Genomic DNA, 27,372 nt, shown 5'->3' with positions numbered 1-27,372 from the left:
ACTTCACATAGGAGGCGGGACATGGTTGGCAGAGCAGAGTTAATACAATGATGCAATAACCTAACATGCAGGAGACCAATCCAGCCTTCTGCCTGTGCCTGCCACCAGAAGCCTGAAGAAAGCAGCTTTTCTATTGCTGGCAACAGGCCCCCTTGGAGACCAGGCCCAGGGGAATCTTGCCCCTCACCCCCACCCCTTGGCCCTGTTTAGGTGCGACAGCTTACACCAGGTCATGACAGGCATAAGCTGTATCACCTAAATGTGTCTTGCAATGTGCATATCTGATACTTCTCTTTAAGGTGTGCACATTGCTAGGTGGAATTCACGTAACACATCCATGCGGCACCCACCGGTACAACCCACATGCTGTTGCGCATCATGCATCTAGCATGCCAGTTTTATAGAATAGTGCCATGCTTAAATGCAAATTTATGATGTCATTCACATACATAAGTGCACCTACTCTATAAATGAGTGTGCACAATTGGCACCGGCACCCTTTATAGAATTATCCTTCACATCTTTCCTCCTTCTAGGACTATGGGGGGAGGGGAGGGTAAGTCAAGCCTACAATTTGGCTGGAGTAGCATCCTCCAAATAAAACTCTCTCGAGTCTGATTCATTTCTGGTGTGCTACCCATTAGTTTTTGATGGAACTGTGTGATCCAAGCCAGAGGGTAGCACAGCAGCGCTGCCGTGTCTCTGTGCGAGTCCTAAAGAACCCACAGGGAAAGGACCGCAAGCCACATCGCTCAGCTTGACAAGTGCCACACGTTTCTGCTGGACCGCTAGGCTCTGTCATGCCAGGCTGCTGTGCTGTGGGAGAAGGAAACGATCTCGCCATGTCAACACAGTAGCTTCAAGCAAGAGAAGACAAAAGGGACTGAGAAATGCTGGGCAGGAGCAACGGCAAGATGCAGATTGCTCCAATAAACCAGCTCTACCCGGAGGGGCTGCTGAGTGGCCTCCCTCTGCAGGATCTCTTTCTTATACATAGCCGGTGCCTAGCCAGGAGGACAGCCGAGATGGGGGCATGGGGCTAAGCCCCCGGCCTCTGATGCCCCTGCAGGCAGTGAGGAAGACGAGGGTTACGGTAGGGCATCCCATCCCCCGAGCCCGGTACCTCCTTACCGTCTTGCGCGATCCTCCAGGTGTAGCCGCTGCTGATCTGCCCTAGAGCTCGCCGCAACCGCTCGTGACGTCAGAGGCCTTCACTTCGGAGACTCCTCCCCCTCTCCGCCAGTGCGAATGCGGCTCGTCTTCTCCTGCGCGCTTCTCCCCGTCACCTGCACACGTGCAATTGTCATGCTCGGCTCTGCCTGCGCGTTTAATTTTATCCTGCTCCAGCTGTCCGTAGATGTACTTTTCTTTCTCGCTGATCTACCTCTACTATATGTTTGTGTCACTTTCTTTTTGTTGCTCTCTTTTTTTTACACTCTGCCTCTACTACTGTATCTTAAATATTTATATATGTTTAAGGCTCCCCCCCCCCCCCCCCGCTTTTGATCTGTGTATTTCTGTTTGTCATTTTAACCCTTTGAGCGCGCGCGCTCATACACTTCTCTGGGACAGGGCTCTGCCCTGATGTGTCTCTAACTTTGGGGGGTCTTTTACTAAAGATTAGCTTGAGTTATCTGCGTCAGGGACCGTAGGAATAAAATGGGCCCTGCTGCAGATAACTTAGGCTAATCTTTAGTAAACGACCCCCGTTGCCTTTGTTTCCTTGTAGTTCATCTACCCTTACTTTGCATGATTGTGTGCCTCTCTCTCTTTCTCAGTTCTCCCTTTTTATATGCCTATTTGCAGGGCCAGGCTTCCCTGTAGGCCAGTGGTTCTCAATCTTCCTTCTGTTGTGACACTCCTGACAAAATGTTCACATGCATGAAGCACTGAGTAAAGAAAGACAAAACATATCATTTTAGTGATGCAAGGAAAATACAAACACTGGGGTCTGTATGATGCCAGGGTGGAGGAATGGGATGGGACAGAGGCCACCACCATTTCCAGTTGGGGCTGGTGACAGAACTAGGGATTAGTAATAGAGATTATTTGACCTACCTGACTAACTTGTTCTCAGTTCTCTCCAACCTGCCACACACAGGATTGTTAAAGAAAGCACAAATGTGCTGTCTGTCACATTTTTTATGACACACCTCCCAGATGTTGGTGACACATCTGTGTGTCCTGACACACTGGTTGAGAAACCACTGCTCTGGGCAAAGTAGGCAGCTGCTTAAGGGTATCAGACTGAAAAGGGCACTTCTACATTGTAATACTATTAAAATTAGCCACACGGTTAAAAGACATTTTGAGCTTCTTTTCGCTGCTTTCTTCACAAGCATTGCTCAATCTGATTGGTAGTGACCCATCAGATTTGCCCCCCTTAAAGGTGCAAGGTGGACCAATAGCATTCAGAGCACTGTAAATTAGAACTGCCACCAGCCTGACCTTCAGTCTCATCTCTTCCATTTCTTTTCCTCAGCTCACCCTGTGTATTTCTTGTAATTTTTCCTGCTACATCTGGTTTTACTTCCTTTTCCCACTGTGATAAGCCATGACCATGGCTGATTCCCAGACTTGGCTACACTGAGTACCTGCATATAATAAATATAAAGTGTTTTGGTTGTACCACAGAAAGCAGGTATATCAAATCCATCTGCAAGAAATACTCAGACTACTGCATTATTAGGAAAGGTATGGAAAACAGGTGTGAGGATGTTATAATGCCGTTGTATCGCTCCATGGTGTGACCGCACCTTGAGTATTGTGTTCAATTCTGGTCGCCGCATCTCAAGAAAGATATAGTGGAACTGGAAAAGGTGCAGCGAAGGGCAACTAAAATGATAGCGGGGATGGGACGACTTCCCTATGAAGAAAGACTAAGGAGGCTAGGGCTTTTCAGCTTGGAGAAGAGATGGCTGAGGGGAGACATGATAGAGGTATATAAAATAATGAGTGGAGTGGAACAGGTGGATGTGCAGTGTCTGTTCACACTTTCCAAAAATACTAGGACTAGGGGGCATGCGATGAAACTACAGTGTAGTAAATTTAAAACAAATCGGAGAAAATCTTTCTTCACCCAACGCATAATTAAACTCTGGAATTCGTTGCCGGAGAACGTGGTGAAGGCGGTTAACTTAGCAGAGTTTAAAAAGGGGTTAGACAGTTTCCTAAAGGACAAGTCCATAAACCACTACTAAATGGGAAAAATCCACAATTCCAGGAATAACATGAATAGAATGTTTGTACATTTGAGAAGCTTGCCAGGTGCCCTTAGCCTGGATTGGCCGCTGTCGTGGACAGGATGCTGGGCTCGATGGACCTTTGGTCTTTTCCCAGTGTGGCATTACTTATGTACTTATGTCAAAATATCAGTACCTGGTCAAAATAGCCCCAACAAAAACGCCCAAACACAAAATTGCCCCCACAGTAGCAAATTTGTTCATGCCTCTCCAAGGGCAGCCAATACACATAAGCCTGCTTGATTTAAACATCGAAAGCGCCCATCCTAAAAAAAGGCGGACCATTCCACATGAATGTTCAAACCATCAGGTTCAACAGAATTGAAGAACTGTCTCAAGAGACGACTAAAGTTACCGCGTCACTGGGACCGCTCTATTTGTTCTAAAATTATACATTGCAAATCTTCAAAACAATGTCCCAAGCGATCACAGTGCATCACCATGGGGGCTTCTAATCTGTGTGTTTTTAAACAGGAACGATGTTCCATCAGTCTGGCTTTCAATGATCTGGAAGTCTGTCCAATATATACTAAGTCGCAAGGACATTGTATCAAATACGCCACCTCTGTCGACTCACAGTTAGTATAAGCCTTCAATTTACATTTCCTACCAGATCTTGGATGAATATATTCCTTTTTTTTTTTTTTCTAACATTATATGGCAAACAGAACAGTGACCACACCTCCCACGTTGTCCTAAACCGGTATTGCTTCTCTTCAATGTCCAAATATCATTCTGACTTAGTAGATCACCCAGATTATATCCCCTCTGGTATAAAAACAAAATATTAGTTTGTTCAAAAGCTGGGTGTGTTTTCAGAAGCTCTAGTGTATAGCATGTGCTTAAAAAAGCTAGTGTGCCTTTGTAAAATGACCCCCTAGAGTACTGCATTCAATTTTAGTCACCGTATTTAAAAAAAGATATAGCGGAATTAGAAACATTTCAAAGAAGAGCGACCGAAATGATAACGGGGATGGAACTCCTCTCATATGAAGAAAGGCTAAATAGGTTAGGGCTCTTCAGCTTGGAAAAGAGATGACTGAAGGGAGATATGATTGAGGTCTACAAAATTCTGAGTGGTGTAGAATGAGAAGTGAATCAATTTTTTACTCTTTTAAAAAGTACAAAGACTAGGGGACACTCAATGAAGTTACATGGAAACACCTTTAAAACAGATAGGAGGAAATATTCTTTCACTCAACAAATAGTTAAGCTCTGGAACTCTTTGTCGGAAGATGTAGTATCAGCATATCTGGGTTTAAAAAAAGGTTTGGAAAATTCCCTGTACGAAAAGTCCATAGTCTGTTATTGAGATGGACATGGGGGAAGTCACTGATTACCCTGAGATTGGTAGCATGGAATGTTGCTACTATTTGGGTTTCTGCCAGGTATTTGTGACCTGTATTGGCCACTGTTGGGAACAGGATACTGGTTATATGGACCATTGGTCTGACCCAGTATGCTATTCTTATATTCTTATAAGGTTGGCTCTATCTGTGCAGCGTAATTGCAGCACAGGTCCTCATTGACGGTTGCTGATGGAACCACCTGGCAGAGTCCGGGAGCAGGAAAAAGCAGGGCCGGACTTGGACTGGCTGAAGCGCAGGACTAGGCAGCGCCTAGCAGACTGGCTGGAACTTGACTGGAATGGTCTAGAGGTTGGCACTTAAAAGAGCCCTTGGGAGGACTGTCTGGAACACGACTGAAACCATCTAAAGGTTGGCTGTTAAAAGAGCCCTTGGAGGCAGCAGGGTAAATGCTAATGCCGCACAGATCCTTGCTGGTAGTGGCAGGTGCCAGAACTAGGATACCAAAACTGGCCGGTGCCCGGTACCCAGACAGGACTGGGACCGTTAGGAGGTTGGCTCTTAAAAGAGCCCTTAGGTAGAAGGAGGACAGGAAGGCACACAGAACCAGACAAGATGGGAACAGACGGGCAGGACCTCAGGAACAGGACAGGGCAGGAAACCAGGAACAGAGGAAGACAGGAACACCTGAATGGGTAGAGCTAGAAGCACATACAGACCGGGTTGCAGGCCAGAAACAGCAGGGCTGGATGTGGGAACAAATAAGGCTGGAAGCAGGAACTGGCAAGGCAATGAACACTGGAGTAAGTACAACCCTAGAAGCTCTGGTGGAGTGTAGAGCACTTTCTTAAGTATCCCTTAGCCAGGAAGAGAGATCATCTGTCAGTACCCCATCTACAGCTATAAAAGGGAAGTGCAGCAAACAGGAAGTAAAGACTCACAAGACTCTAGGCACGGAATGCTGCAGGACTCTAGCAGTTTCCTGAACCAGGTGAGGGGTGTGACAGCCATCTCCGGTTTTTTTACATTTGTTGACAGACACTCCTTCCAGTAGGGGGTAGATTAGCAATGTTTCTGCCACAATGGTCTGTAATCACGTTTGACAAATGGATCTTGAACATTATAAATACTGGTTATTGTCTAAATTTTGAGTCTTCCCTTCCACTTAGTCTACCGCCAAATTCTCAACTGCCTCCTGCACATCTCAACAAATTGCAACAGGAGGTAGAAGTTCTTCTTCAAACCAATGTGATAGAAGAAATCCTTCATACAAACCAATGACTAGATTTCTATAGATTTCAATACCCAAAGACGCAAAGAAAAGTGCCAGTGAACTAACAAACTACAGACCAGTAGCATCTATTCCTTTAATAACCAAACTAACGGAAGGATTGGTGACCAAACAACTCACAAACTATTTAAATAAATTCTCAATACTCCATGACTCTCAGTCAGGATTTCGGTCAAACCACAGTACTGAAATAGTACTAGGTACTCTCATGGCCAAATTCAAACAAATGATTGCATCTGGAAAGAACATACTTCTTCCAGAATTTGACATGTCAAGCGCTTTCGACATGGTTGATCATGGAATACTACTACATATCCTTGATTACTTTGGAATTGGAGGTAACGTTCTCAACTGGTTTAAGGGATTCCTAACCACATGATCATACCAAGTGACATCTAATTCGACTACCTCAGCCCCATGGATACCAGAATGCAGAGTCCCACAGGGATCTCCCCTCTCGCCGTCTCTATTCAACTTAATGATGATACCCTTGGCTAAATTATTATCAAACCAAAACCTCAATCCATACATATACGCAGATGACGTAACGATCTACATCCCATTTAAACAAGATCTAAAGGAAATTTCCAATGACATCAACTAAAGTCTCCATATCATGCATTCATGGGTGGATGCATTTCGGCTAAAACTTAATGCAGACAAAACTCAATGCCTAATACTCACCTCTCAACATAACAAGAACAAATTCACCGCCATTAACACATCAAATCTGAACCTACTAATTTCTGATACCCTAAAAATTCTCAGAGTTACCATTGACCGACACCTAACACTCGAAAGCCACACGAAGAACACAACCAAGAAGATGTTTCACTCAATGTGGAAATTAAAAAGAGTAAGACCTTTCTTCCCAAGAACTGTTTTCCGAAATCTGATACAATCAATGGTGCTCAGTCATCTAGACTACTGCAACGCACTCTACACCGGTTGTAAAGAGCAAATAATCAAGAAACTTCAGACAGCCCAGAACACTGCAGCCAGGCTCATATTCGGTAAGACAAAATATGAAAGTGCTAAACCCCTACGAGACAAATCACACTGGCTCCCACTTAAAGAACGCATCACGTTCAAAATATGCTCCCTGGTTCACAAAATCATTCACAGAGATGCGCCAGCCTACATGTCAGATTTGATAGACTTACCACCCAGGAATGCCAAAAGATCTTCCCGCACATTCCTTAATTTGCACTTCCCTAATTGCAAAGGTCTAAAATACAAACTAATGCACGCGTTAAACTTTACATACGTGAGCACACAGTTATGGAACGCATTGCCGCGCAACCAAAAGGCGAGCCACGAACTAATGAGCTTCCGCAAACTCCTGAAGACCCATCTCTTTGACAAGGCATACCACAAGGATCAACCAATATGAATACACACAACTTCTCCACATATATCCTGTACTATTTTATTATACCTGCTTATAACACTACTATCATGCTTCATCATTATCATGTTGAACAAGATTTTCTAACATATTTCCACTAATCATGTATTGTAAGCCACATTGAGCCTGCAAAGAGGTGGGAAAATGTGGGATACAAATGCAATAAATAAATAAATTACTTCCTGAAACCCAAGAAATCAGGAGGTTTGAGGACAATTTTAGACCTTCACTGTCTCAATCAGTATGTCAAAAAGGAAAAGTTTTGAATTAACTCTTTTAGCCACTATACTGCCTCTCATTCTGAAAACAGCTGGCTCGCTTCAATAGACTTAAAGGATGCCTATTTATACAACCCAATTCACAGCGATTGCGAGAATTATTTGAGATTTGTCCTTAATGGAAGAATTTATCAATACAAAGTTCTACCATTCGGACTGTCTACAGCCAGAGTGTTAACGAAGGTGGTGATAGCCGTAGCAGCATATCTGAGAAACTGTGGAATACTAATCTTTCCCTATGTAGATGATTGGCTAATTGCAGCTCCATCGTCTCAAGAAGTGACTACAGCTTTACAAGATATGACTGCACCTCTCCAGACTAGTTTTCTAATCAGTTATCAGAATTCCATCTCTTTCTGACTCAGTCCCTCCAATTTATAGAAGCAATCATTCAAACATCAAATATGACTACTCTTCTTCCCCAGGATTGAGTGGAAACAATTCAATCTGTCATATCTTCTCTTTTAGAAACTCAACAAACCATGGCAAGATATTTGATGATCCTTGGGGCACACAACAGCAGCTATTCAAGTAGTACCCATGGCTAGACCGTATATGAGAAATCTTCAATGGCATCTCAAATCCAGTTGGAATCAGCACACTCAATCTTTTTCTATCTGTATTCAATTGCCTGAAGAGATAAAAGATTCTCTCCTATGCTGGCACCAACAGGACAATCTAACAAGAGTAATATTTTTTCATCCTCCCTCTCCAATGATAATGCTTACTACAGATGCATCAAACACTAATTGGAGAGTACATGTGGGAAGTTGTCAGACTCAAGGAACTTGGTCAAGCCTAGAATGGACATATCAATCTTTTGGAACTTTGAGCAATCAAGTGTGCTCTACAAGTCTTTCTCCATCTTCTCCACGATCAGATAGTCCTAGTGCAAACAGACAATCAAGTGGCAATGTTTTACATAAACAGGGAAGCACAGGGTCCAGAAAACTCTGTCAAGAAGCTCCTAGCACTTAAAATGAGTACCTTTCTTGTTGCCACATACCTTGCTGGAATTAAAAAACAGACAAATGAAGTTAGCAGATACAATTACACAAGTGGTCCTTAAAGAGCATGACCACACTCAGCCTTTTCCACAAGCGGGGTCTCCAACAGTAGACCTGTTTGCATCACCAATCAACACCAAATGCACTCATTTTTGTTCTAAACTCCCAGAATGGAATAGATCAGCTTCAGATGTGTTTGTAATATCATGGGAGCACCAGTTCCTTTATGCTTTCCCACCTTTTCCTCTTATACACAGGACTGTGCAAAGGATTTTGCAGCACAATCCAAAGTTTATCCTAATAGCTCCAGATTGCCCTCGCCAGTCCTGGTACCCCCACCTACTAAGACTGTCGATCCAACTTCTGACATGCCTTCTTCAAGACTCTGATCTCATCACACAGCAAAACAGAGCTCTTCTACATCCCAGCTTGAAATCTTTAGCGCTAACAACCTGGCTACTTCATCAGAACTAGAACAATCATTTAATTTTTCTCCTGCTGTTCTTGATGCCTTATTAGCAGCCAGGAAGAAGCACACCAGAAAGTCCTACCATTTTAAGTGGACTCATATTTCACAATTGTATTCTCTTAGGCATCAGCATCCTAATCATTGTAAGCTGTCCATCATCCTGGACTACCTCCTCTTTCAAATTCAGGCCTCTCTACATCATCTTAAACCACCTGTGAAGCCTCCTACACCAGCTTGGGACTTGAATCTAGTTCCAAAATGTCTTGCTTTACCACCATTTGAACCTCTGCATCAAATTTCCCTCAAATACCTCATTTGGAAAACACTGTTCCTTATTACAATAACTTCTGCACATCGCATTAATGAAATTCAGGTGCTAGTGTTCTATCCACCATATATTCAATGACTCATTGAATATACAGTATGGTGGATGAGTCATTGAATAAAGTGGTTCTTTGAAATCTTATCTCCCATTCTCCTGGAGTCATTGGTCCACTTCCCACTCTCTCTGTGCTGTTATATTTACGTGGGAGTTAGTGTTCATCCACTTAGGTGGATTACTCTATCCACCATATACACAGATACTGGATAACAAGGTTCTCATAAGTACAAGTACATAAGTATTGCCATACTAGGAAAGACCAAAGGTCCATCAAGCCCAGCATCCTGTTTCCAACAGTGGCCAATCCAGGTCACAAATACCTGGCAAGATCCTGAAAAAGTACAAATCATTTTATGCTGCTTATCCCAGAAATGGGATTAATAATGGTCTATGGATTTTTCCTTTAGGAAACCATCCAAACCTTTTTTTAAACCCCTCTAAGCTAACCGCCTTTGCCACATTCTCTGGCAACGAATTCCACAGTTTAATTACATGTTGAGTGAAGAAAAATGCTCTCCTATTCGTTTTAAATTTACTACTTTGTAGCTTCATTGAATGCCCCCTAGTGCTAGTATTTTTGGAAAGACACTTCACGTCTACCCTTTCCACTCCACTCCACTCCACTCATTATTTTATAGACCTCTATCATATCTCCCGTCAGCTGCCTTTTCTCCAAGCTGAAGAGCCCTAGCCGCTTTAGCCTTTCCTCATAGGGAAGTTGTCCCATCCCCTTTATCATTTTCATCGCCCTTCTCTGCACCTTTTCTAATTCCACTATATCTTTTTTTGTAATGCAGCGACCAGAATTGGACACAATATTTGAGGTGCAGCCACACCATGGAGCGATACAAAGGCATTATAATATCCTCATTTTTGTTTTCCATTCCTTTCCTAATAATACCTAACATTCTATTTGCTTTCTTAGCCGCCGCAGCACACTGAGCAGGTTTCAATTTATCATCATTGTTTGGACCATCCTAGTTTTTCTGGTTTTCTTTTTACTCATTCAGTATTAAATTCTTGTTTCTGATGCTTCAACTCGTCTCCTCCTTCTTCATTCTGGTGCTCAATGTATATTTGCATGTCTATGGGTATATACCCTCATGTTGATATATTTTCATATTTACATTATCGCAATCTATAGCATGGGACACCACTTTTGGGACTTAAATATCACCACTGTCCATGAAGAAAATATAGTTGCATACCTCTGTAACTAGTGTTCTCTGTGGACAATTGGATATTTCAGCCACACAATCCTTCCCTCCCATTCCTGAGTTGACGTTTGCTTGATAAGAACTGATTTTAGAACACGGTGTGTAGGTTCTCTGGAGACTTCTAGCCTGAATCTCTCTCCACTCTCCGGTTCTGTGCCATCACTCGCTGACGTCACCACTTGGGTGGATGAAATATCCCACCGTCCACAGAGAACACCAGTTACAGGTATGCAATTATACTTTCTTCCTCTAAGACAGGGGTTCTCAACCCAGTCCTTGGGATACACCTACAGACCTGCCAAGTCTCCCGCCCATGTTTGAGGGTCATTTTCTGCCAAGAAATCGGGATATTCCGCTGAGTGGCATCCCAAAGTGCCTTCATAAAGCACCATCTCCTGCTACCGCTGATCCCACGCCCCACGGCAGCAAGGAGATGATGTTTTATGAAGGCATTTCCTGCTGCCACTGGATGAGAACACTCTTGTAGCTGCTGGCCCCGAAACAGCTCTGCTGGGGCGGAGAAATGGGCGGAGGCAGACCCTAAATCTCCCGCTGAGTTGACTGGCCCCCTTGGTAGCTCTGCACCTAGAAAACAACAAAACAAAGCGGAAGAGATCCAGAAAGACCAGACTGAAACCACAGATGGTAAGAGCACCAAAAGTTTTATTTGGACCCTACACGGTCCGTGTTTCGGCCGAAAAGGCCTTCTTCAGGGGTCTTCAAATTTGACGTATACACGGTATACAGATATTCCAGCCAAAGTTTTTCTGGATCTCTTCCACTTTGTTTTGTTGTTTTCTTGTGTTTTTTTTTTTTTTTTTTGTGGGAGATTTGGCCTCTTTTTTTGTAGCTCTGCACCTAGCCAGTTAAGCTTTCAGAATATCCACAATGAATATGCATGAGATAGATTTGCCTACAATTGAGGCAGTGCATGCAAATTTATCTCATGTAGTATATTAATTGATCTCATTTAGTATACCCCCACCCTCCCACTCTGTCAGACTGTCAAAGTAATGCTTTGATGTTTCTCTTATATATACTATCTGGTATCTGCTAACACATTTGCTTATTTCCGATCTGACGAAGAAGGGCAACCTTCCAAAGCTAATCAAGAAATGTAGGTATCATCTTATTTTCTTGTCCATGTTTTATTCTGTTCACACCTGCCCCTGCCCTGCCCCGGAAGCACTTTCCCTTCACTCTGCAGTTTTGTTTTGTGTTCAAATAATCTGTCAATAAAGCTCATCGTATGTTGAGAACGTGCCCTCTTAACTCCCTATTACGGAGCGTCGCAAGGAAAAAAAAAAAAGCGCCCAGTGTGTTGCCAGTGGCGACGGCGATGGCGGCCGAGGCAGAAGGGGACCGGCGGGCGGCCTCAGAAGCCCTGCAGGCCGTGGCTCGGCATTTGAACTGCCTGGGCGAGGAGAGCAAGAGCGCTAGGAAGCGAGCTCTGTGCGGCATCCAGAAGGAGGTGACGGACGGCCGGCTGTCGGGCGTCGCGCTGCAGCAAGTCTTCGGTGAGCTGCTCAAGCCGTTGCTTCGCTGCCTGGCGGACCCGGCCGAGAGGTGCCGGGAGACGGTGATCCAGCTGCTGAGCCACTGCGTGGGCGGCGTGCCCCGGCCCGAGGAGGCCTTGCCCTATCTGGTGCCGGCCCTGGCCCAGCGCTTGGGGTCCTCGGAGATTGTGGAGTCCTCGGAGGAGCTCCGGCTGGCCCTGCTCCAGCTGCTCACCCTCACCCTGGAGGTCTGTGGCGGCAAGCTCGCCCCGTATCTGGATGAGATGGTGAAGATCTTGCAGAGGACTCTGCTGGATCCCTTTCCTGATGTGAAGAAGGAAAGCTGCAAGTGTGCCGCGCTCTGTGCCCGCAGCATCCCCGGTACGTCTGGACCTTTTGTACTGCTGCTCAGAAGGCTGTTAGAGAAAAAGTTGGGGAGATCACTTAGATGACAAAAGTGTGTGAGGAGGAGGAGGGGGAGAGGGTGTTGGGAGTTGGATCCTAGCTGCAGAAATAGGAAGTGGGGGAAGGGAATGTGCAGCAGAATAGGATGAGCTGCAGGGGCCATGCCCTCACCAATATTTTGCCCGACATAGCATCAAGCTGAGAATTGGAGGAGAGGGGGTTGGAGATTGATTTCGTTGGTCCCTCCATCCAAAAAGCATACTCAACTTTTCCTAATTATATATATATATATATATATATTTTTTTTTTTTTTTTTTTGGGGGGGGGGGGGGGTTGGGAATTGGATCCTAGCTGTAGAAATAGGAAGTGGGGGAAGGGAATGTGCAGCAGAATAGGATGAGCTGCAGGGGCCCATGCCCACACCAATATTTTGCCCGACATAGCATCAGGTAGAGAATTGGAGGTGAGGGGGTTGGAGATTGATTTATTTGGTCCCTCCATCCAAAAAACATACTCTACTTTTCCTAATTATATTTTTTTTTTGGGGGGGGGGGGGGGGAGTGTTGGGAATTGGATCCTAGCTGTAGAAATAGGAAGTGGGGGAAGGGAATGTGATTTTTATTAAGTATGAGCAGCAGAATAGGATGAGCTGCAGGGGCCATGCCCTCACCAATATTTTGCCTGACATAGCATCGAGTCGAGAATTCGAGGAGAGGGGGTTGGAGATTGATTTCTTTGGTCCCTCCATCCAAAAAACATACTCCACTTTTCCTAATTATATTTCGAGGTGACATTCTTTTGTAGCAGCATCCTACTACACTTTCTAGCCAGCCCTTTATGCCTAATATAGTATGTCTTTCATAGTTGAATCTAATGCTGACTCTTTTTTTTTTAAATTGACGTAAACTTCTTTGGGTCTGTTTTTAGAAAGGTGGTTCTATAAATACGAAAACTCAGAAGTTTTCCAGCATTTGATGTTGTGTGAACCATTCTGTTGTGAACTTTGAAGGGTTTGAAAGGGTATGGTGACATATTAGCAGTTACCACTGTTAGTGGTTTAGGAAGGGGGTGCAAAAGTTTTATTGATTGGCAAAAGGAATGTGGGAACCAAAAATGGTTGACTAAGCATTGTTTGAGGATGCAGATATGGCAGTTTTTTTCTTGAAGTTTAGAAACAATCTTGCCTCTGCATGTCTTCTGACAGCTCAGTCTATCCTCTCTCCTCTGCCATAAATAGAAACCCTATACTAGCATATCTAGCTATGTTGCTGCCCCACAAATTACATGGCACAGAAGTTTAGTCAATCTGTTTTATCTTTCAGAACATTTCCACATTCAGTCTGAATCTCTGATCAAACCCCTCATGCAAACTATTTCACATCAGCATTCGAAGGTTCGTGTAGCTGTGATCCAGACTACGGGCACAGTCATACAGTATGGTAATGGAAAGTCTGTGGATGATGTGTTATCTCATTTAGCCCAACGACTTTTTGATGATGCTCCTCAGGTAATTGTTATTATTCAGAGTAAGTTTGAGACTACTATCTGAGCTAAATCCAAAATCTCCCTTTTCCTCTTATGCTGCCCCTTCAGCACATTTTCATAAATATGGAACTAATTCTGTAATTTACTTTGTCTCTGAACAAAACAGAATATAGTCTGCATTTGTTTACATTATCAAATAGCTTTAGAAGTACTGTGTATGTAAGTTATCAGTGAAGAGAGAGAGAATACACATTTATGCTAGGACTCCTTATCCTTTGCTAGAAAATAAGAATATAAGTATAGCCATACTGGGTCAGACCAGTGGTCCATCTAGCCCAGTATCCTGTTTCCCAACAGAGGCCAATCCAAGACACAAATACCTGGCAGAAACACAAATAGTAGCAACATTCCATGCTACCAATCCCAGGTCAAGCAGTGGCTTCCCTATATCTGTCTCAATAGCAGACTGTGGATTTTTCCTCCAGGGACTTGTCCAAATGTCTTTAAATCCAGATACGTTAACCACTGTTACTACATCCTCCAGCAAAGAGTTCCAGAGCTTAACTACTCATTGGGTGGAAAAATATTTCCTTCTGTTTGTTTTGAAAGTATTACCATGTAACTTCATTGAGTGTCCCCTAGTCTTTGTACTTTTTGAACAAGTGAAAAATTGATTCACTTCTACTGGTTCTACACCACTCAGAATTTTGTAGACCTCAGTCATATCTCCCCTCAGCCGTCTCTTTTCCAAAGTGAAGAGGCCTAACGTTTTTAGCCTTTCCTCATATGAGAGTAGTTCCATCTCCTTTATCATTTTGGCCGCTTTTCTTTGAACCTTTTCTAATTCCGCTATATCTCTTTTGAGATAACAGCAACCAGAACTAAATCAATACTCAAGTTGAGGTGGCACCATGGAGCGATAAAGAGGCATTATAGTATTCTCAATCTTATTTACCATCCCTTTCCTAATAATTCCTAGCATCCTGTTTGCTTTTTTGGCTGCCGCCACACACAAGGCAGAAAATTTTGGCCTATTGTCTATAATGACACCTAGATCTTTTTCTTGGTTGCTGACCCTAGCATTAGGTAACTATGATTTGGATTCTTCTTCCCAATGTGCATCAGTTTGCATTTGTCTGCATGAATTTCTTCTGCCATTTGGATGCCCAGCCTTCCAATTTTCTAAAGTCTTCTGCAATTTTTCACAGTTCGCACATGTTTTAAAATAGTTTTGTGTAATCTGAAAATTTAAGCACATCACTTGTTCTGATTTCCAGATAATTTTTAAATATGTTAAATAGCAGTGGTCCTAGTACAGATCCCTTTTGGCACACCACTATTCACCCTCCTTCGTTGAGAGAAATGGCTGTTTAACCCTACCCTCTGTTTTCTGACCAATAACCGATTCCTAATCCACAACAGAACAATTGCCTTCTATCCCATGACTCTTTAATTTTCTCAGGAGTCTCTCATGACGAACTTTTCAAAAGCTTTCTGAAAATTTAGATACACTACATCAACCAGCTCACCTTTATTGACATGTTTATTCATGTCTTCAAAGATATGAAGCAAATTGGTGAGGTAAGACTTCCCTTTGCTGAACCCAGGCTGACTCTGTCCCATTAAACCATGTTTATATATGGGCCTTGTTTACTAAGCCATGCTGTAGGCGCACAAACGTTTTAGCACTTGCTAACGCTAGAGACACAGTAGGAATATAATGGATGTCTCTATCGTTAGCTCGTCTACAGTGCAGCCTGGTAAACAGGGCCCTATGTGTTCTGTAATATTATTCTTTATATAATAGTTTCCACTATTTTACCCAGCATTGACATCAGGCTTACTGGTCTGTAATTTTCCGGATCACCCCTTGAACCCTTTTATGCTGTACTGTTCGCATTATTTTCTCACTGCAGACATTTTTACATAAATCCTAATAAAATAAATAGGAACCTGTATTTACTGTTTTTGAAGAAATTCACCCAAGATTTGTGTACAACAAAGAATATATGCTGATTTCAGTGTCTGCACAATACACATTAAAACACCTTAATAGACAGTATAGGGTATAAACAGAGGCAGAACATATAGGCAGAAAATAGTTACAAGAGTTAGGTTAGTCATCCTTATTTTCTATTTAATTACATTTGGAGTCAGAAAAGAAACCTGAGCTAGGAGTAGAATTAAGTCCTGCTACAGTATGTGCAGCTGATGTTAGACCTTGTGTATGTACTATCCAGTTAGTTGCTTCTTCCGTGTATGTGCTAGCCAGTTAGTTGCTTCTTCCGTTTAAGGCTGGACAGAAGAGCCAAGCTTTCACCTGCTTCCTTAACACAGACTCTTTCTGTAAAGGAAGCAAGTGAAAGCTTGGCTTTTCTCTCCAGCCTTTAATGGAAGAAGCATATATGATGTGTATTCATCAGGAGTAAGATTGTTATTAATCTCAGAGGCTAACATAACATTTTTGGGGGGCAGATTAAATATTTTATCTAGTAGAAGCTACAAGGTTTGGATTTATTTGGAAACTTTGTAGACATCCCATGCTTTCTATTTCACCCTGTCCCTCTTCCTGAAGAATTTGCTGTTTCCAGGCAACAGTGTTTAGTGAGCTGCCTGTGCTCCCATGCTTTCTGCACAGAAAAGGAACAACATCAGTTAACAGCTTTTGTAACTGCACCTTTGTAGTTGCTGTGGAGACGAAAATGTAAAAGAAAACTTATTTAACATAGTTTGTTAAAAAAAAAAAGTTCAGTATTTTTGATAATTAAATTTTTCAGAAATAACATTAAACCCAAACCACTTGGTTAAAGATTAAACTGAACCTTCAATTGTGTGTGGGTTTTTTTTTAATTTTATTTGAATAAGTAACATTTTCTAGATATACTCCTCTCCCCCCCCCCCCCCCCCCAATATTCAGCGCTAATTAACCAGCTAGAATGGCTGCTGACCGATTATATTAAAATGTTTTATTGTGTTGACATTGTAATGTTGTATACTATGCCATACTTTGTATTGTTGTTTGAATATTTTTACTGCTGTAATTGTCTATTGCTTATGTTTGACTTATTCTTGCTATACACCACCTTGAATTAATTCCTCCAAAAAGGCAGTAAATAAATCCTAATAAATTAAATAACACTTAACCGGCTATCCCCCGCTGAATTTCCCAGGTTAACAGCTAGTGGCTAGCCGGTTATATCACGTGATATAACTGGCTGTCCGCCAGTTTTTAAAGCGAGTTTAGTGGCCATCTTTCACTGCTTCAAACCGTAGAATATCTTTGGGTGGTTTCAAGATAACCGGCTGCTAAGTCTGAATATCTGATTATCTTGAAAATGTCCAAAAATAAACAGTGTATTCAATGCTGGTCATTGGAAATGGCTTGGCATTGAATATCCAGACTCAGCGCTGACCACAGGAGTTAGCCGGTTTAACTCCTGCTGTCTGAAAATCGTTCTCTAATTGTTTTTCCCATAGACCAAAAGTGGCTGATTCGTTAAAGTTTAGCATACACGCTAGGCCATTTAGGAAGTAATGTTATAACCACACGTTTGCATAAATAGTAGTATATGCATATTTTTCCCTATGTGGGTACTGTTAAATTTTCAAGCCAAAGAATGCATGTACATCTGCTCTGAAAATTTCCCAGGTGATTTTATGTATACATCTACATCTGGTCTTTTGGCATGCAGAAATTTCTAAAGTTAATTTACATGCATATTTTATTATTAAGCACTTTATTAAGATTTTCCAAAGTCCAAAACATATTAAACTAGTACATACCAACAACTAATGAAAATGCACAATGTGACAAGAACTCACCCAACTCGTCCAATACCCATCCTCTCTTCGCTAAACTCCAGGAGCAGAGGTCTTCTTACATTAATATTTCATAAAGTGCTCGTAAACGTGTATGCTTTCACTCAGTCTGGATATAGCAATGTGCATATAGGGCCCTTTTACGAAACTGTGTTAAGCAGTTAATGTGGGGTTGATCATGTGGTAGACAGTGGCGGAAACCTGCTGTGCTGGCTCCTGTGGTAAAAATCTCACATTACCTGCGAAACAAACTGTCTTCCGCAAATCTCTTAAGACATATCTCTTCAGCAAGGCATACAATGAGAACTAATAGCCACAATAATTCACCCGACAATCCACTCAATTAAGATAACTCATCTACTATAACCACCTAAATCACTCCCCTCCTTCTTCTTCTACCCTAATTTAACCTCTACACAACATTGAATGTATATGTCACCTTGCAATGACAATGTAAGCCACATTGAGCCTGCAAATGGGTGGGATAATGTGGGATACAAATGCAATAAATAAATAAATAGCTTGGGAAGGGCTGGATCTTGGTGTGATATTTGGGAGTGGAGGTGTGGCTAGCTGTGACGGCTAGTGTGCGGGTCTAGACTGCATGCTACCTATTACAACTCCAGTGTAGCTGAACTTACTGCTACCTGAAGAGGTGTATTTTGGATGATGGTGCCTACCCAGGTGGTAGTGGAAGGTGACTTTTGCCACCTGGGCCTCTCGGTACAGCTACAGCAGGCACCCCCCCCCCCCCCTCGGTTAGGGCTTGGAATGTTGGGGGAACAGTAGGACTTAGGGAATGTGCGTTCTGTTGTGGGCAGGGTCTTTGGGTCTATATGATATTGTTGTGATTTGGGCAGGGGGGTCAGTGTTTAGATGAGGGCTGGGAGTGGGGGCTAGCTGTCAACTAGGGATCAGATTGCGTGGCAGTGCACCACTGCAATATCTATTTATTTACAACTGGCCCTGTACTACATTACATGCAGGGGCAGGTAGCACGGTTGCTCCCATACAGTCTGCAACTGCACGTAATGCAGTGCAGTAAGCATCTGCCTTGTGCAGTAAATGTAGGGTAGATGCAACACACCTCCCGCGTTTACTTCAAAGGCTTTGTAGGGGTGTGTATAAATTTACTTGCATACTGGGAGAGCAGTTTTATACCAGCCTCTTTCTGTTTCTTACATTGAGATGCCTTTTAAAATTGCGTTCTTACAGGGTAATTTTATAAAGGATATTTTGTGAGTAAACATCTTGTACATGTAGATGACGACAGATAGACTTGCATGGTCAATCCAGTCTACCCAGCAAGATAAACTCCTAGTATATATGATATGATAACACATGCATATTTGACCTTGAGCTGTCCTTGTCATTTTGTAGACAAATTGTAGAAGTCTGCCTTGCACTGGCTTAATTTTCATCTACTGGAGTTGCAGTCAAAGCCCACCTCAGCCCAACCAGATCTATCTCCTATCCACAATCAGGACATAGACCATGGGAGGCTGCCCAGCACTAGCCTTACTTCACAACTACTGGATTTGCCACTTGAGCAGAGCTAAATTGTTTTCATTCCATTCGCTTTCCATGTAGGAATCCTTTGCGCTTATCCTCCACATTCTTGAGTTCCGTTACCATTTTCATCTCCACCACCTCCAGTGAGAGGGCATCCCAGGCATCTACCACCCTCTCTGTGAAAAAAGTACTTCCTACCATTAGTTCTTGGTCAACACCCCTCCCCTCTTCTCAACCTGAAGTCCTCTTATAAAAATACTCCACGGATAAAAGTATGCGTGGTGACAAGAAGATGTATACTTTTGCACAACCCGACAGTAGGTTTGTGAGGAGACTGGGTGGGAGCGCTGGCAGAATCGCTCAGCATGCACGTAGGTTATAGATTCTTATGTGCGTATAGTGAGATTGTGTAAATGTGCACAGCTGCCTTTTTTATGCTGTGTATATTTTGTGCCTTTATAAAAAAGCTGGCAATCTGTTACAAAATTATCCTGTAAAGCAGGTGTGCTTATTACGTTAGACCAGCTTTCTAAGATAAAGTACACACAAAGTTTTTACATGCACATAATTTTGAAGAATTTCCATGTGCTTTAAAAGCAAGTGGGTAAGTCCAGGTAATGCCTTGACCCCCCCGCCCTACATGTACTTTTATAGGCATTTAGTCAAGATAGCTTTATAATAAGCATAGATGTCTAGTTTCGAAATCCGTAGTGTGCCTTTGAATAGTGAACTGAGTACAAAGCCCCAGCCTACATGCTAAGAGTTTCTGATGTTAGTGTAAGGATTGACAGACTTGGTCCTTGAGTGCCACAATCCAGTTGAATATTCATTGTGGAAATCTTGAAAACCCATGAATTCTATTTGCATGCAGTTAGGTCTCTTATACATTTACCCCCGGATTCTATATAGCGCGACTCGTTGCATTCGCAAATCCAGTTGTATTCTGCGCAACTTAGTTACAAGCCAATCAGTGCTGATAATTGCAATTTAACAAGCAATTATTGACAATAATTGGCATTGATTTGAAGAATAAGCATATTCTGTAACATGATGGATGTAAGTTCTAAGTTGCATAGTTGAAAAATGGGCATGGCATGGGCTGGTCATGTGCATTTCTAAAATCTGTGCACATTGCTATAGAATACATTCGGTCCGCGCTTAATTTGTGACATGGATTGGCCACTGTTGGAAACAGGATGCTGGGCTTGATGGACCTTTGGTCTGTCCCAGTAGGGCAATACTTATGTACTTATAATTTAGGGGTCGGCATTTACACCAAATTGTACTTAGCATAACTGCCTGTGACTAAAATTAGTCATGTGGATGGGCACACAGCGTATTCTATAAACCATGTGGAAATTTAGGTTTATTCTATAAAATACACCTAGACACGGTTTGTTTGGGTTTTTTTTTTAAGGCATGATATATGGAATCTATCCCTTATTGTGGAAATCCTAAGAACCCAGCTGGGTTGGAGCTCTCAAGGAAAGCCTATGTCAGTGATTTCCCAAATCTGTCCTATGGGAACCCCAGCCAGTCAGGATATCCCCAATGAGTGTTCATGATTGATTTGCATTCCATTCCTCCTTGGTATGCATACCAATCTTATAAATATTAGTTGTGGATATCCAGAAAACCTGACTGGCTAGGGTTCCCCCAGAACAGATTTGGGACTCACTGGCCTACATATATGGATGGTAATGAAGCTATTACCTATTTCACCCCAATGCAGAGAAGTACAAAATTGTTATTAAGTCTAGCAGAATGCAAGAATTTTACCATCAGGTTTGAGGCAGTGTAGAAGGATTGGCTCACTCTCTTCATCAGGGCAGAAAAACTAATAGCCCCTCCTAGCCCCCTCAAACGTGTCAGCATCACTATCCTCCACCCCCACCCAAGATGGCACCCCACCCCATGACATGATCAGCTACCCCACCCCAACTTTTAAAAAGCCTTTGTGTCTAGTGGCACCCTCTTTCCCTTTAAAAATATATTCCCTGTGATTGGATATATCTTCCACCCCTGACCATTCCTGGTACCTTAAGTGGCCAACTCACTCCTGAAGAGAAGGCTTTTTTAAAGTTGGTGGGGAAGGGTACCTAAACACCAGAGATTTTTTTTTTTGAATGGTGGGGCATGGGGTAGTCACTAGGGATTTTTTTTTTAATTGCGGGTGGGGATGGGGTGCTGCTAGATGCAAGGACAATTTTTGGTGGTGGTGGTGGTTGGGGGAGGGGGGTTGTTGAGGTGCACATGCACTAAAAAAAATGTTTTATTGTTTTAGTGCTTGGTTCCCAAAATGGTAAAAACTCTTTGTTACTTTTGGGCATTGGGCAGCCAAAGACTCATGATCTGTGACATTTCAGACTCAGAACTTTAAAGAACCTTTGCACTAAATGGTTTTATTTTTTCCTGTCATGTTTATGGAGAATAACGACATACAGAATTCACATTTAGAGCCTAGCGTTTCGAGTTAAGCACAGTTCTGTAATATTTTGTGGCACTATTTATTGAATTACTGAATCTGGTCCTTTGCAATTTGTGCATGCAAAGAATACTGCTGAGTGTGTGCCTAGCACATGCACGCGCAAATGTTTACATTTATGCACTTAAGCGCTTCTGTTCTATAATCTTAGTGTGCAAATGGCGTTTACATTTAGACGCTACAGTTATAGAATTAGGAGGCTTGCGTCTAAAGGGGAAATGCTTATCTGGCTGTTTATTGTGACCTTCTCCCGTGCTATTGTACCAGTTTATATTTTATTTGGTGTTTTGTAAAGAGGAATGCACTATCAGTTACAGGTTTGTCTTTTTATGAAATGCCAGTATGAAACAGAATGTTTGCATTGTATTTATTGTATGGTATTTTTGAAAACATGTTGAGAGATGTCTATTCTGTTCCTTTAGGTTCGACAAGCTGTTACAACTGTAGTTGGAGACTGGCTGCTGGATCTAAGGGATAGGTATTCCTACTTCCACAAACTCCTTCCTCTGCTGCTCAGCAGCTTAAATGATGAAATACCTGAAATTAGGTATGAAAGATGCAGAAACAAATTGCCTATTTTTAAAGTAAACACATAAGAACCCTCTTTCTCTTGTTGCTTTAAGTTGTGTGTCAAATGCATTTTTAGGTTTTATCACAGGGCAATTTCTTAGGAAGCTCAATTAAATGTTTGAATTTGCTGGCATATTCTAGGCACCTTGCTCTTTACATTGCATCTTACTTCTGAAGTGTGTTTGAAAACTTGTGTTACCTGTAAAGTCACAAATAGGAATACTACATCTGGCAACATTTTAAATATGAAAAATGGAAGAAAATAATGTAAAATATTATTTTAAATAATGATTATCCTGAATTTGTAGATAAATATCAACAGAATTCATATTTACTGATTTTATTGCCTGAAGAAAGTACCTGTGTTGTCTTGCAAGTCCTTCTAAAGCATTGCTTCTGAGTAATTCCTACATTGACCCAATAAAAGATATCCTGACCTGTGAAAAATGTAAGCTTCTCCAGGATCTACATGGTTACAAGAACTTTGGACACTGCAAATATCTGTGCAATTAAATTTGCAATAATATTTGTTTAATTTTTTTAATCACTTTATGGATAGAAATTAGCAAGAAATCCTTTGTCAGACAGTTTGTTAGGTGTCTCTGTGTGTGTGTCCATATCTGAGCTTTCAGATCCCCACTCATGGATATTTAGTATGGGGTAAGGGGGTCCTAAGGTGACGCACCAGAGGCTCCTAATTAGGCTTTACGGTCTGGGCTGTACTGTTCTTAGCAAGCAGGTGCTATCCCTTCCTGCCAGCATATGGGAGGTAGAAAAACAACTTTCTCGGTGACATCACTAGTATAGTTGTATACTATGTATGGTAGGTTGTTCAGGTTGTTGCTCCTTGTCCCTGGTTTAGCCACACAGCTTGGTCAAGCCTAACTACCAGCTGCCAGGTTCCTGGACCCACGGACTGGCCCATACTTGGTCAAGTGCAGAGCAGTGCTCCACTACCCCAGTCGTCGCCTGGTGGTGACCACTGGTGAGGGGTACAGCAACCCTTTCACCTTTTTCGGCATTCTCCCCTGGGCTCCCTTGCTGCTCCAGGCAAACAAAATTGGACTGCGTTTGCCTGGTTTAGTTTTATTTCCTGCTGAGGTCCCACTGGGCCAAAAGGTCATGCAGGCCTCTTTAGCAGCTTTGTGCCAAGCTGATACTGCACGGCTTGCGTGAGTTCTGCGCTGTTTTCCTCCTTCCTCTGAAAGGAGTTTAAATAAATGTCTGGGAAGTTGCTTCCTTACCTCAAGACAGGAAAGCTCTGTAGTGTTCAGAGCAATTAGGCCAAAGCGCTGGTCTTTCCTGCCAACTCAACCCACATATCTTGAGGTAATTTTCAGGGCATTTTTCTGAATACAGACAGCAATGGAGGAGGTGCACTTCTGGATGCAAATTTCAGAGAGGATCAGAGGAGTCTGAAGGCCTATCTCCCTTCCCCCCCCCCCCCCCCCCCACCCCACCTCTCTCTCTCTCTCTCTCTCTCTGAAATGGGAAACTTCATGAAAGCTACATGTCTACCTTCAGGCATGGCAGAGCTTGTACATCTTTAGTTCTCTACTGAGCTAATATTTCAGCAGATGATGCATGCATGTCAAAGCTCTTCTCTGCTCCCCACTCCCAGCTTGAAAGCGGGGGGGGGGGGGGGACGGGGGGACAATAGTGGGAACAGCCTTCAGAGCCAGCTCTTTCTACTACTGCACAATGAAGCTTCCCAGTGTGCCTTTAAGGTTGGACTAGGTTAGTGATGCACGCAAAAAAAAAAAAAAAAAGATCCTTTTCCACTCCACAAGATGCTTGTTCACATATTGCTGGTGGAGAGGAAGACACCGGAAGAGGCACCAAGGTTTTGGACAGGTTATATCCTTTCATGCCAGAGGAGCTAGATGCTGCAAGTACCTAACATGGATGCCCTCTTTATGGCACTTCCCAGGAAGACTGCTGTGCTTGTGTAGTGGGGGCTCAGTTCTCAAGAAGGTGATTGAGAAGAAGGTGGAGCAGCAGCAGTTCAAGCAGGCTTTTTCCTCGGATGCTGCATGCTTACAGGCTGCCATTTGTAGTGGTGACCACAGGATGAGCATAGGGCTTGGCCCCATGGAGCCCTGCTGCATAGGGTGCTGGTCCCCTGCCGTTGCAGTTTTGGGTACTTTTTCCCTAGGCTCTCTTACAGCTACATCTTGTCTGATTTAATTTCCAAGTTTCCACAGTGAAGACCAGGACCAAACTGCAGCTCCTGTTAAGCTGAAGTCAGTTCTAGAGGACCTTTTGGACCCCCCCCCCTAAGTCACCTCCAGTTCTGAGACAGAGCCCTCCCTTGGGATGAATTCACCTCTCATTTGGCTGTTTCAGTGAAAAGAGCTTTCCTGCCTCATTGACTTGGTGTTAGAGGTCCTGAGCCTCTATAAGGACCCTCCGGCTGAGCTGTCAGAGGGATAGGCTATCCTGGTATCCTTGAGGGTTTTGTAGGGGCCCCCCAAAGTCTTTTCTGCTTCATAAGGCACTCCGTGATTCTGGTGGAGTGGGAGACCCCAGATTGGACTCTCCATTGGAAGAGCATATGTTCAGACTCCAAGCCCAGAAGCACAGTCTGTATAGCTTATAGACTCCGTGCCCTGGGAATGTTGTAACTATTAAGCTCTATGGCAGCCACCCTGGAAATGATGCCATGGACGTAGGCCCACATATGTCCCCTTCAGTCAATGTTACGGACTCGCTAGGCGCTGGCCTGTCAGGATTTTGATTTGCCATATCTCACTTCTGGCCAGAGTGAGACATGAGTCTGAGCTGTGAAATGCATTTGACAGCTCTGATGCACTGGACGGATGACCCCACACTTTAAAAATTTTTTAAAAATTTACCCTGGAGATCCAGTGAACAGGACCCCTTTTTTCCTTTTATAGTGCTTAGCCCTGCTCAGTACATCCCAGAATGCACTGGGCAGGTCCAGGGCGCCGCTGTTTTGTTCCGTGCGGGCCCGAGGGAGGAGCTGTTGATCCTGCCTCCACCTTGTAAAGGTGCAGGGATCGGGAGTGGGGGTATAATCATGCTGGGAGGAAGGGGTCTGGTTCACTGGACCACCAGGGAAAATTAAAAAAAAAAAAAAATTTCAGGAAGGGCTGTAGGGGGGATGGGGGGTGTTGGAATCTCCTGGACCACCAGGGAAATTTTTTAAAATATTCAGGGATGGGGGTGGGCTTGGCTGAGGGGGCGCCAAGAGGTGAGAAGTAGGAAGCACAAGCAGCAGGCAGCCGTTGCAGCTGCCTGCTTGTGCTTCCCTCCTCTCCGACAGCTCCAGAGCAGCCATAAAATTTACTTGTTAAATTACGGCTGTTCTGGAGCTGTGCATCTCCCGGAATACACATTAGAATACTAATGAGCTAATTGTAATACATTTACATGGGGTTCTTGGTGGCTGTTAACGACACATGTTAGAGCCACAGAGAACCCCTTTGTGCATTACTAGCTACATAATCGCTTTCTTTAGACTGACTAGAACCAGTCTAAAGCAAATGTTAATAGCATGATAAGGTTTGTGCATCTGGCGCTTAGTGCATGGTAGGTTACCATGCACTGTCACTTCTGCAGGTAGCACAGATTCACTTAACCGCTGTCTCAAGAGGAAGTGGTAAGTGCATCTGCAATATCAGCATGCAGTTACCACAGCCCTCAACTTAAAATACAATCCTGATTCCTCCCAGCAACATTTCCACTGCAGCTTCCTCTTATCAGGGTATTCTGGTGGGTTAGTGATGAAGCAGGAGCGATCTCTGGAGCTCCTGCCCCATTGCTGGACCAGGCTCTGAATGGCAGCTCTGACCCCTAGTGGTGGCTTTATAGTTGTACTGCTGAGAGGCAGCCTGCCAAATAAAAGGCAGCTAATATGAGAAGTGCTGAAAACTTGCTGCACTTTAGTAAACTGATCCCTGAATACAAATTTATAATCATAGCAAAAGGTCTTAACTAAATATTTTTTTTGCCTTAGTCATAAAGTGGGAACAGCCCCTTTATAAATGTAAATAATTTTGTTACTGGAATACTAAGAACCTTTGAAAATTGCTCTCTCTTCATTGGATATGCATGCAGTTCACAGCTGCATGCTTTATTTATCCATGGGGAAAAAGAGACTGGGGTTAGATCAATGCTCCTTGTGACTCTGGGCAAGTCACTTAACCCTCCATTGCCCCATGTAAACCGCATTGAGCCTGCCATGAGTGGGAAAGCCCAGGGTACAAATGTAACAAAAATAAAATAGATACTATTGGAGATTCTACATGGAATGTTGCTACTATTGGAGATTCTACATGGAATGTTGCTATTCCACTAGCAACATTCCATGTACAAGGCTGCGCAGGCTTCTGTTTCTGTGAGTCTGACGTCCTGCACGTACGTACGTGCAGGACATCAGACTCACAGAAGCAGAAGCCTGCGCGGCCACATTGGTGATCTGCAAGGGCCGACTTCTACATGGAATGTTGCTAGTGGAATAGCAACATTCCATGTAGAATCTCAAATAGTAGCAACAGTGGAGGAGTGGCCTAGTGGTTAGGGTGGTGGACTTTGGTCCTGAGATACTGAGTTCGATTCCCACTTCAGGCACAGGCAGCTCCTTGTGACTCTGGGCAAGTCACTTAACCCTCCATTGCCCCATGTAAGCCGCCTTGAGCCTGCCATGAGTGGGAAAGCGCAGGGTACAAATGTAACAAAACAAAAAAAAAAATGAAGGGAAACACATATGGTGGTTTTATTTTGAAATCCCTGCAGGTGCCTTCCTTCATGTGGGTGTTCTTCACCTCCTTTAAAGCAAGTGCAAAATATATGGGTTCAAAGTATCCACTCTTTCTCCACCACCTTGGATTTCAGAGGAAAAACTGCAAGAAGTTTTTTTTTTTTTAATTAGCTTGCTGACCCTATGGACCATCTCAAAATTGCCCCCACAATATTAATATGTAGATTTCTTTGGGTTTTAGTGTTGTCACTGTACATATTGCTTTCAGAAAAGTAA

General features: G+C 43.2%; 2 protein-coding genes across 2 annotated transcripts in view; one reads left to right on the top strand and one right to left on the bottom strand.

Annotated features, from left to right (window-relative positions):
- PRKAR1B (protein kinase cAMP-dependent type I regulatory subunit beta) overlaps window positions 1-1,205 on the bottom strand; it is a 228,040-nt gene extending 226,835 nt beyond the window's left edge. Inside the window, exon 1 of the mRNA XM_030213206.1 lies at window positions 1,132-1,205. The gene's annotated coding sequence lies outside the window, so the exon portion shown is untranslated. The remainder of the gene's footprint in view (window positions 1-1,131) is intronic.
- A 10,735-nt stretch (window positions 1,206-11,940) lies between these two features.
- Window positions 11,941-27,372, top strand: part of DNAAF5 (dynein axonemal assembly factor 5) — an 83,063-nt gene continuing 67,631 nt past the window's right edge. Inside the window, exons 1-3 of the mRNA XM_030212570.1 lie at window positions 11,941-12,478; window positions 13,825-14,009; window positions 22,226-22,350. Coding sequence (XP_030068430.1) covers window positions 11,941-12,478; window positions 13,825-14,009; window positions 22,226-22,350 — 848 coding nt within the window. The remainder of the gene's footprint in view (window positions 12,479-13,824; window positions 14,010-22,225; window positions 22,351-27,372) is intronic.

This window comes from Microcaecilia unicolor, chromosome 8 (genome assembly GCF_901765095.1).
Source record: "Microcaecilia unicolor chromosome 8, aMicUni1.1, whole genome shotgun sequence".
In the NCBI taxonomy this organism is placed as follows: domain Eukaryota; kingdom Metazoa; phylum Chordata; class Amphibia; order Gymnophiona; family Siphonopidae; genus Microcaecilia; species Microcaecilia unicolor.
Note: the sequence above shows the minus strand (reverse complement) of the source record. Positions and strands in the feature narration are given on the sequence as shown.